The following is a 12,269-nucleotide window of genomic DNA, read 5'->3' on the forward strand; positions in this document are numbered from 1 at the left end:
GAAAACCCCAACTTCACAAAGCGGAGTGGAAGCCCATGAAGGAGACAGAGGAGGAGCAAGAAAGCCAGAAGAATGAGAAGGGAAGAGGGACCAAGCAGCAGGCTGGGCGAATGCTAGAAATGCCCTGGAATTTGGCACCGGGGTTCTTTGTCCAAGTCTACAACACAGAGAGGGCTATGCCTGGATGGGTCCTGTGGAAAGTACAAAAGGTCAATAGACCTAAGAAGCCTGTTAAGGATAATCCACAGAAGATACAGGCTGGGGTAATGCATCCTGGAGCCTAGTACCTCAGGGACATCAGGTTTAATGCAGAAAAATTCAGTGGTCCAAGAACAGTAATATCTTATACACAAAATTAGGTTATGGTTGAATTATGTATCCCCTCCAAAAAAGATGTTTAAGTCTCTTAACCCCCACTACCTCAACATGTGAGCTTATTTGGAAATGGGGTCATTGCAAATATAATTACTTAAGGTGAGATCATACTGGAGTAGGGTGGCCCCTAATCCAACATGACCAACGTCCTTTTAAGAGGACAGCCATGTGAAAACACAGGGAAAATGCCATGCAATGACGAGGCAGAGACCAGAGTGATGCGCAGACAAGCCAGGGAAACCACCAGGAACTAGGAAGCGGCAAGGAAGGACTCCCTACAGGTTTAGGAGGAAGCATAGCCCTGCTGATACTTTGATTTCAATTTCTAGCCTCCAGAGCATGAGACAATAAATCACTGTTGTTATATGAGTACCCGGTTTATGGTACTTTGTTATGGGAGTCCTAGGAAACTAATTCAGGGTGCAGGCAATTTGTACCTGAAATTTGGGTGTACATCCTAAGCTCAGGCAGAGAAGAACCTAGTTTTTTTGAGAACCAGGAGAAAACTGTCTTAACTGGCAGTTAGCAGAAATCTGAGAAAGAAATGCACACATGGAGCGACACCAGAAGTATGTGGGAAAGGAAAGGCTGGAGTGGACAGGCGACCCTATGATGGGGTCCAGCTGATGGTACAAAATCAGACCATGCAGCCAAAAGCCACTGGGTCCACATACTGGAATCTGTACCCAACCGGCATGCAGTGTGTCCATAATACCCACAGATCCTTCCCACAGATTCTCAGGTGGAGGTCCTGCTTGGTGAGATTATGTACTGACTATACTTGATAAGAAGGACCTGCACAGAAATGGGGAAGACTCTACATGTGGGTTGTTTGGAGGAGAACGGCTCCTAGTCCCCAAAGTTGTGACAACCATTTGTAAAGTCACCCAGGGAAACTTACTTTCATATGGGTTGCATCCAGGGTCCCATGTCATCCCACTCAGCTTTCAGGGAGCTTGACTCCCTGAGAAGGGAGACAAATCACCATATGAAACATGAGATGCTGTTGCATTTGCTAAGCACCTTGCTCCTGCCCTGTGTCCCTCCGTGATGTCACCAGGTAAGCTCAGTTCATGGAGCATGACCAGCCCACCATCCTCCCCCTCCTCAGGGCCAGGCATGGCCTCTCCCTTCCCGCTCTTAACCAAATCAGAGTCCCTGACTAAATCCACATGGCAGGGACAGTAGAAGGAATCCCAGGGTGCTCAGGAGGGTAGAGACAGGTAGGGAAGAGGGCAGATGGAGCAGCAATGAGGAAAGGCTAGCACTGGAAGAAATGGAGGGAAGTATGAGTGCTCAAGTTAGTGAGGCCACTGCTGAGAGTGACCACGTCCAAATGACCAGCGGGCATGGGCAGAAACACCTGTGTCCTTCAACCAGCCAATGTGTATGTCCTGAGGACCTGCTAGGTGCAGGCACTGTCCTCAGCATGGGGGTACATCAGTGGCAAGAGACAAATCTCTCTGCCCTCATGCAGCTCACACTACAGGGTTCCCAGAGATAAAGATCTTCTCAGTGTGGTTAAGAACAAGAAATTAAAGCTTTAACATAGCCTCTTACAACCCAGAAGAGTACAAATGTCTATGTATCCCAATGTTCATTTCAGAGAGGCTGTCTCTACAGAAATGGTGACCTCTCTATACTTGTACCTCTACAGGTGACTGGGGAGGCTCCCTTTAATCTGATCCATCCATGAATATCTTCAAATAACTGAAAGCAGCAATCATCTAAACCAGTTTCCAATACCTGAAATAAGTCAATTTTCTTATATTTGTCTACCTTCTGTGAAGCTGCTGCTACAGATAAGGTAGAAAGCCAGCTTTGAAATGCCTTAAACTTTGTTCAGCAGCTACACAAACACTCCTACAACACAGGCACTTACTCTGGAATTACCTGTTAAACAGTAAAAGACACATCTTTCTACTCCATTTAACAAGATCAGTGAAAAAATGTTATCTCACTGGGGGTAGGAGCCAAGATGGCGGCATGAGTAGAGCAGCGGAAATTGCCTCCCAAAACCATATATATTTTTGAAAATACAACAAATATAACTATCCCTAAAAGAGAGACCAGAAGATACAGGACAACAGCCAGGCTACATCTACATCTGCAAGAACCCAGCACCTCACGAAGGGGGTAAGATACAAGCCGCGGCCCAACGGGACCCGAGCACCCCTCACCCCAGCTCCCGGCGGGAGGAGAGGAGTCGGAGCGGGGAGGGAGAGGGAGCCCAGGACTGCTAAACACCCAGCCCTAGCCATCCACACCAGGAGCGCAGACACACAGTGTGATGGGTACTGGATATTAGGGAAATAGAACAGTAAAAACTGCGAGTGGGTCCCCACAGCCGGCACCCCTGGGACAAAGAAAAGAGAGTGCTTTTTGAAAGTCTTAAAGGGACAGGGACCCCACAGCTGGATGAAAGCATCCCAGGACACTTAGCCCAGGAGCTGGGAATCCCAGGGATCTCCGGGCACCCTAACCCCCTGGGTGGCAGTGCAGCTCTGAGGCCCCTCACGGTGATAAACAGCCTCCTGCCTGTTCCCCCTCCGAGGCGGCTCCACCATAGCGGAGAGGCAGCCTGGGAGCAGCCACGCCCACAGCAACCGCGGAGCTTAACTCCACAGAGGCCAGGCAAGAATCAGAGACCCCGTCTGCGCCCAGCTGCCCAGCACAAGCTGCTAGGGGTCGCCATTCTCCCAGAAGAGGAAGGCCACAAACTAGCAAGAAGGGGCGTTCTCCCAGCCGACACACGTGCCAGCTCCCTACAACTACCTCTATCACCATGAAAAGGCAGAAGAATTTGATCCAGACCAAAATCAGAGAGACAACCCCTGAGAAGGAGCTTGGAGAATTAGACCTAACCAATCTCCCTGAAAAAGAATTCAAAATAAAGGTCATAACTATTCTGATGGAGCTGCAGAGAAAAATGCAATAGCTAAGGGACATAGTAGGGAGGGAGATTACAGAAATAAAACAATCTCTAGAAGGATTTAAAAGCAGAATGGATGAGATGTCGGAGGCCATTGATGGAATAGAAACCAGACAACAGGAACGCATAGAAGCTGATGCAGAGAGAGATAAAAGGATCTCCAGCAATGAAACAATATTAAGAGAACTGTGTGACTGATCCAAAAGGAACACTATCTGTATTATAGGGGAACTAGAAGAAGAGAGAAAAAGGGATAGAAAGTGTATTTGAAGAAATAATTGCTGAAAAATTCCCCAAACTGGAGAAAGAAATAGTCTCTCAGACCACAGAAGTACACAGAACTTCCAACAGAAGGGACCCAAGGAGGACAACACCAAGACACATAATAATTAAAATGGCAAAGATCAAGGACAAGGACACAGTATTAAAGGCAGCCAGAGAGAGGAAAAAGGTCAGCTACAAAGAAAAACCATCAAGCTATCATCAGACTTCTCAACAGAAACCTTACAGGCCAGAAGAGAATGGCATGATATATTTAATGCAATGAAACAGAAGGGCCTTGAACCAAGAATACTATATCCAGCACAACTATCATTTAAATATGAAGGAGGGATTAAATAATTCCCAGACAAGCAAAAGTTGAGGGAATTTGCCTCCCACAAACCACCTCTACAGGGTATTTTAGAGGGACTGCTCTAGATGGGAGCACTCCTAAGGCTAAATAGATGTCACCAGAGAAAATAAAATCACAGCAAAGAAAGGAGACCAACCAAATACTAACTAAAGGCAAAAAATAAAATCAACTACCCACAAAAGCAGTCAATGGAAACATAAAACAGCACAGAATAAGACACCCAACATATAAAGAATGGAGGAGGAGGAATAAGAAGGGAGAGAAATAAAGAATCATCAGACAGTGTTTATAATAGTTCAATAAGCAAGTTAGACAGTAAGATACTAAAGAAGCTAACCTTGAACCTTTGTAACCACGAACCTAAAGCCTGCAATGGCAATAAGTACATATCTTTCAATAATCACCCTAAATGTAAATGGACTGAATGCACCAATCAAAAGACACAGAGTAATAGAATGGATAAAAAAAAGCAAGACCCATCTATATGCTGCTTACAAGAGACTCACCTCAAACCCAAAGACATGCACAGACTAAAAGTCAAGGGATGGAAAAAGATATTTCATGCAAACAACAAGGAGGAAAAAGCAGGTGTTGCAATACTAGTATCAGACAAAATAGACTTCAAAACAAAGAAAGTACCAAGAGATAAAGAAGGACATTACATAATGATAAAGGGCTCAGTCCAACAAGAGGATATAACCATTATAAATATATATGCACCCAACACAGGAGCACCAGCATATGTGAAACAAATACTAACAGAATTAAAGGAGGAAATAGAAAGCAATGCACTCATTTTAGGAGACTTCAACACACCACTCACTCCAAAGGATAGATCCACCAGACAGAAAATAAGTAAGGACACAGAGGCACTGAACAACACACTAGAACAGATGAACCTAATAGACATCTATAGAACTCTACAACCAAAAGCAAAAGAATACACATTCTTCTCAAGTGCACATGGAACATTTTCCAGAAGAGACCACATACTAGGTAACAAAAAGAGCCCCAGTAAATTCAAAAAGATTGAAATTCTACCAAACAACTTTTCAGACCACAAAGGTACAAAACTAGAAATAAATTGTACAAAGAAAGTAAAAAGGCTCACAAACACATGGAGGCTTAACAATATGCTCCTAAATAATCAATGGATCAACGACCAAATTAAAAGAGAGATCAAACAAGACATGCAAACAAATGACAACAACACAAAGCCCCAACTTCTGTGGGACACAGCAAAAGCAGTCTTAAGAGGAAAGTATATACCAATCCAGGCATATTTAAAGAAGGAAGAACAATCCCAAATGAATAGTCTAACATCACAATTATCGAAATTGGAAAAAAGAAGAACAAATGAGGCCCACAGTCAGCAGAAGGAGGGACATAATAAAGATCAAAGAAATAAATAAAATTGAGAAGAATAAAACAATAGAAAAAAATCAATGAAACCAAGAGGTTGTTCTTTGAGAAAATAAACAAAATAGATAAGCCTATAGCCAGACTTATTAAGAGAAAAAGAGAATCAACACACATCAACAGAATCAGAAACGAGAAAGGAAAAACCACAATGGACCCCACAGAAATACAAAGAATTATTAGAGAATACTATGAAAACCTATATGCTAACAAGCTGGAAAACTAGAAGAAATGGACAAATTCGTAGAAAAATACAACCTTCCAAGACTGACCAAGGAAACAGAAAATCTAAACAAACCAATTACCAGCAAAGAAATTGAATCAGTAATCAAAAAACTACCCAAGAACAAAACCCCCGGGCCAGATAGATTTACCTTGGAATTTTATCAGACATACAGAGAAGATACAATACCCATTCTCCTTAAAGTTTTCCAAAAAACAGAAGAGGAGGGAATACTCCCAAACTCATTCTATGAAGCCAACATCACCCTAATACCAAAACCAGGCAAAGACACCACAAAAAAAGAAAATTACAGAGCAATATCCCTGATGAACACAGATGCAAAAATACTCAACAAAATATTAGCAAACTGAATTCAAAAATACATCAAAAGGACTATACACCATGACCAAGGGGGATTCATCCCAGGGATGCAAGGATGGTACAATATTCGAAAATACATCAACATCATCCACCACATAAATAAAAAGGACAAAAACCACATGATCATTTCCATAGATGCTGAAAAAGCATTCGACAAAATTCAACATCCATTCATGATAAAAACTCTCAACAAAATGCGTATAGAGGGCAAGTACCTCAACATAATAAAGGCCATATATGATAAACCCACAGCCAACATCATACTGAACAGCGAGAAGCTGAAAGCTTTTCCTCTGAGATCGGGTACAAGACAGGGATGCCCACTCTCCCCACTGTTATTCAACATATGAAGGGAGGTCCTGGCCATGGCAATTAGACAAAACAAAGAAATACAAGGAATCCAGATTGGTAAAGAAGAAGTTAAAACTGTCACTATTTGCAGATGACATGATATTGTACATAAAAAACCCTAAAGACTCCACTCCAAAACTACTAGAACTAATATCAGAATTCAGCAAAGTTTCAGGATACAAAATTAACACACAGAAATCTGTGGCTTTCCTATACACTAACAATGAACTAATAGAAAGAGAAATCAGGAAAACAATTCCATTCACAATAGCATCAAAAAGAATAAAATACCTAGGAATAAACCTAACCAAGCAAGTGAAAGACCTATACCCTGAAAACTATAAGACACTCTTAAGAGAAATTAAAGAAGACACTAACAAATGGAAACTCATCCCATGCTCCTGGCTAGGAAGAATTAGTATCATCAAAATGGCCATCCTGCCCAAAGCAATATACAGATTTGATGCAAACCCTATCAAATTACCAACAGCATTCTTCAATGAACTGGAACAAATAGTTCAAAAATTCATATGGAACCGCCAAAGACCCCAAATAGCCAAAGCAATCCTGAGAAGGAAGAATAAAGTGGGGGTGATCTTGCTCCCCAACTTCAAGCTCTACTACAAAGCCACAGTAATCAAGACAAATTGGTACTGGCACAAGAACAGAGCCACAGACCAGTAGAACAGAATAGAGACTCCAGACATTAACCCAAACATATATGGTCAATTAATATATGATAAAGGAGCCATGGACATACAATAGGGAAATGACAGTTTCTTCAACAGATGGTGCTGGCAAAACTGGACAGCTACATGTAAGAGAATGAAACTGGATCACTGCCTAACATCATACACAAAAGTAAATTCGAAATGGATCAAAGATCTGAATGTAAGTCATGAAACCATAAAACTCTTACAAAAAAACATAGGCAAATATCTCTTGGACATAAACATGAGTGACTTCTTCATGAACATATCTCCCCGGGCAAGGGAAACAAAAGCAAAAATGAACAAGTGGAACTATATCAAGCTGAAAAGCTTCTGTACAGCAAAGGACACCATCAATAGAACAAAAAGGTACCCTACAGTATGGGAGAATATATTCATAAATGACAGATCCAATAGAGGGTTGACACCCAAAATATATAAAGAGCTCACGCACCTCAACAAACAAAAAGCAAATAATCCAATTAAAAAATAGGCAGAGGAGCTGAAAAGACAGTTCTCCAAAGAAGAAATTCAGATGGCCAACAGACACATGAAAAGATGCTCCACATCGCTTGTCATCAGAGAAATGCAAATTAAAACCACAATGAGATATCACCTCACACCAGTAAGGATTGCTACCATCCAAAAGATAAACAACAACAAATGTTGGCGAGGTTGTGGAGAATGGGGAACCCTCCCACACTGCTGGTGGGAATGTAAATTAGTTCAACCATTGTGGAAAGCAGTATGGAGGTTCCTCAAAAAGCTCAAAATAGAAATACCATTTGACCCAGGAATTCCACTCCTAGGAATTTATCCTAAGAATGCAGCAGCCCAGTTTGAAAAAGACAGATGCACCCCTATGTTTACTGCAGCACTATTTACAATAGCCAAGAAATTGAAGCAACCTCAGTGTCCATTAGTAGATGAATGGATAAAGAAAATGTGGTATATATACACAATGGAATCTTATTCAGCCACAAGAAGAAAATAAATCCTACCATTTGCAACAACATGGATGGAGCTAGAGAGTATTATGCTCAGTGAAATAAGCCAGATGGAGAAAGACAAGTACCAAATGATTTCACTCTTATGTGGAGTATAAGACCAAAGAAAAACTGAAGGAACAAAACAGCAGCAGAATTACAGAATCCAAGAATGGACTAACAGTTACCAAAGGGAAAGGAACTGGGGAGGATGGGTGGGAAGGGAGGGATAAGGGCGGGGAAAAAGAAAGGGGGCATTAAGATTAGCATGTATAATGTGGGGGGTGGGGCATGAGGAGGGCTGTACAACACGGAGAAGACAAGTAGTGGTTCTGCAGCATCTTGCTGTGCTGATGGACAGTGACTGTAATGGGGTTTGTGTGGGGGACCTGGTGAAGGGGGAGAGCCTAGTAAACATAATGTTCTTCATGTAATTGTAGATTAATGATAACAAAATAAAAAAATGAAAAAATAAAAAATAAAAACATGTTATCTCACTACAACTGACAGTCATTTAGTTCTCATGCACCAACAGACATCTAATCATTCCAAGATGGAACCTCAAATACGAAACTCCAGATTACATAGTTTTGCTAGAACCCTCCTCACAGAAATTGAGTCTTAAGGGGATCTGAGAACCTGCGGCTCCACCATGGACTCTCCAGAACAATCCTCATGCTCATGTTTGGAACAGTTCCACCATCATGGACTTTGAAGGAAGAAACACTTGCCCTCTTCCCATGACACTTACTTGTTTTCCATATTCCTGCCAAGAACCAAACTCATCACTCCAGTACCAAACCCATTCAGTAGTGAAGATGAAGTGTGGAGGTTTGGTGACAGAGGAAGCCGTGGAAAGGCGGCGAGCCCGGGAAGCACCAAACATCATGGAGTTAAAGTCCAGATAATCAAAGTGCAAGTTATTGGCCGACTTAACACATAGGATCCTGCAAAAGAATGTAAGTAGACTGAATATTCCACCAGCCACGCGAACACAGGCCCCTCAGCTTCTACCTGTGGTCTTTGAGACAAGTCAGCTGGTAGACATGGACATGCATATAACACACACACACACACACTGCCTTTTGAAAAGTAAAATCAGGGTAATATGGAAAACTCATTATTATGACATTCCTTTCACTACACTGAAAATGCTGGTTTAAATATTCTTTTTTAAAATGCATTGGTGAACTGGCATGGAAAGAAAATCCTCAGGAACCAAAAATAATAATAGTTGACATATACTGTTTATTGTGTAAACCAGACCCTGTAGTAAGTGCTTTATATATGTATTAGGGGATTAAATTTTCTTAACCCTTTGAAGCTGAGACTGTTCTCTCCATTTCACAGATGGGAAAGTACAAGCCCAGGAAGGTTAAGAAACCCGTTTAAGGTCAAACAGCTATTGATGGGAGAGGTAGGACTTAAGTGAAGTGGTTTGACTGCATGGCCTACACTCTGAACCACCAGGATGTAATTCCTTTCCAAATGATGTACTGTCCAAAGGGCAAATGGAAGGTGTAAAACCATACAGGCAATGAGCGCTAAAGCAGGTGGCTGTCCAAGGGCAGTGTCAGCAAATGATGACAAAGAACCCTGTTTTTGGCAGCAATGTGCAAACAGGAAAGAAATGAGAGTCTGGTTAAGGTTGGGGGTTATATCTTGAGATACTTCTAGGATCCTAAAAGACTATACTTGCTTAATGAAGGGAGGCTGGAAGGGGATCTGCCTTGCAAAGGGAGTCAGCAAGAAAATCTGCCTGTATCAGTGTTAGCTCTAGATAGAGGCCCAAACTTGCCCTGAGACTTCATAAACACAAAAGTGTTGGGCTGATCCACACTTCCTATTTGAGAATTAACTTTAAAGAAGACCAAGGTGGCAGTTCCCAGCGAAGCAAACACAAATCCTCTCTGGAGGAATTCAACTTTAACCCAGTCCTCAAAACAAAGTTTCAGCATCATGAGATTATAATCAAATATACCACAAAACACAAGTGGAAACAAGATGCCTGGCTGAGTCTCAAGAACAAAGCACTGCGGGAAAGCTACAAGACAGAGCAGTGCAGCATATGGCTCCTTGTAGATGCAGTTCAAGAACAGGCAAGACTAACCTATGGTGAAGAACAGTGGTGGCTGATGGGATGGGCACTGACTGGAAGGGGGGTAGGAGACAGCTTTCTGGGGTGATGGAAGTGATCTCTATCTGGATCCTCCAGAGTGCTGGCTATACGAGAAAATGCATTTGTCAAAACTCATTGAAGTATATAATTACTATCTGGTATTATACTGTGTATAAATTTTGCTTCAGAAAAAGAGAGAGGGAGGGTGGTATGTGAGCCATCTAATATTCTGAAGGGGAACAATTTGTTTCACATATTTTACCAGTAGCAATTTGCACATAATTGCACTCTAAGTACCAATTTCTTTTATCCACTCAAAAAGTAGGCTCAAATTCTCTTCTTGAGTTCAATGCAAGAGAGGATAAGTATTTGAAAATAAGGCTATCTGGGACTTTCCCACTTACTCTAAATTGACTAAGCCAAAATACCAGGACACACTTAGAAAAATAAATTTAAAGGCTGAACAATAAACAGCAATTCACCTACATGACTCTACAGGCAAAGAATAAAATTTCTCAAACTGCCTCTCGCTTTTCTGAATAAATGAAGGTGTGTGTCCGTGATCAATCCCAGCAGCTAATAATTCAGAACTTGGTATCGCCATCTCCTTTCCCCGTGGCTCCTCCCTAAAAGAAGAGAGGTACAAACTGCCTGGATGGACACCAATTTCCAATTCCCAGCCCAGAGCTTCCACCTCCAGACCAGGCTGCTTACAGCGGGGCACAAAGACCAGCAAAACTAAACTTCCCGCACTGCACACAAAACAAAAGCCCAAGCACAAGGGAAATACAAGTAATGTATTTCATACCTGTCTTCCCTGGGATTGCTATACGCCTCTTCAATAAGTTCCATTTTGTCCAAATCCTTCCACTTGCCTCTGTCCCAGAATTGCCATCGATATGGCAAATGGAAATGAACTCTGTTGCACTTATCTGTAACATAAATAAAGAAGACAGACATCTTGGCAGTACATAAAATGGCCTAGCCCTGTGGGTGTCAATGGGTGTGGACTGCCCGCTGACCTGAGAACACTTTAGAAATCTGTGGGGGGGTCTTTTTTAGTGCAGTTATACCTGAGCATTTAGATATTGAAACACTATGCATTTTCTTATACACATTTTCATGTATTTTTTAACAGGATATGACACTGACTTGTAAAAATATGCATCTTGGTGGATGGCATTATGTATGAATTTCATACATGAAAGAAGCTAATTATGAGAAGCTCAAAGTCTTCATCCCCGCAAAGGGCAGTCTTGACTATGCATTACTGCTATGTAGGTGGCATGCGGATGGAAGCAGTCACACAAAAATGGAGCCTGATTCTTCTCTGCTAGAAACCCACACCAACCCCAGGACAGTGGACCACAGGTGGATCAGCTATGTGGCTCTAAGCCACCTTGATCTTCCTGGCTGCTCACGTATGTACCCTGTCCACACAACCCCACATCTCTGAAGTTATTTACACACACTGCTCTGCCACTGCCAGTATAGACAAAATGGCCCAGGACTATGGTTTCCAGCCAACTATACCCCCTGCAACTTCCCCATGCTCCGCTCAGCCTCTGTCCCTCCTAGCATGAACTGCCTGCATCCCCTTGGCTCATCCAGCCCTTCACTTTGAAGGTTGCTCACCCCTCCCCCTACCTTTCAATATCCTACGTGAGGTTCTGGTACATCTGCCCAAAGAAATGTTGAGAGGAAAGGCAGACAGGAAAGAAAAGCAATAGGAAGCTCTTTGCACTCTGATACGGACCTGCCTCCTGGACATATGCTATTAGGTAGAAATATACACAAGGTGCACAATGTCTCTATTTGGGTAAAAAATATTTAAAAAATAAGATTAGCAATACTCTGACTAAATACATATATATTCACATATTATTCCTTGCAGGAGGGATCTGGGTACCTGGTGACAAAGTTACAAGGAAAGATTTCTATTGTTTTTACATCTTTTGAATTTTGAACTATAGAAATACTGAATTTTGAAATATAGAAAATATTGTATTCCAAAAAATTAAATGTCTGATTAAGTGAAAAAAGATATAAAACAGTGTAGAGCAGCTGTGTAAGAAGGAAACAGACATATATACTTGTACATGTATAAAATCTTTAAGGAAGGATATTCAAGGAACTGGT

The 12,269-nt window shown here is 41.9% G+C and overlaps 1 protein-coding gene across 1 annotated transcript in view; it reads right to left on the bottom strand.

The window, feature by feature from the left end:
- The window catches only part of PARP12 (poly(ADP-ribose) polymerase family member 12), a 40,754-nt gene that overhangs the window by 13,638 nt on the left and 14,847 nt on the right, over positions 1-12,269 (bottom strand). Inside the window, exons 5-6 of the mRNA XM_036926087.2 lie at positions 10,939-11,062; positions 8,763-8,958 (exon numbers count right to left, since the gene is read on the bottom strand). Coding sequence (XP_036781982.2) covers positions 8,763-8,958; positions 10,939-11,062 — 320 coding nt within the window. The remainder of the gene's footprint in view (positions 1-8,762; positions 8,959-10,938; positions 11,063-12,269) is intronic.

This window comes from Manis pentadactyla, chromosome 7 (assembly GCF_030020395.1).
Source record: "Manis pentadactyla isolate mManPen7 chromosome 7, mManPen7.hap1, whole genome shotgun sequence".
In the NCBI taxonomy this organism is placed as follows: Eukaryota; Metazoa; Chordata; class Mammalia; order Pholidota; family Manidae; genus Manis; species Manis pentadactyla.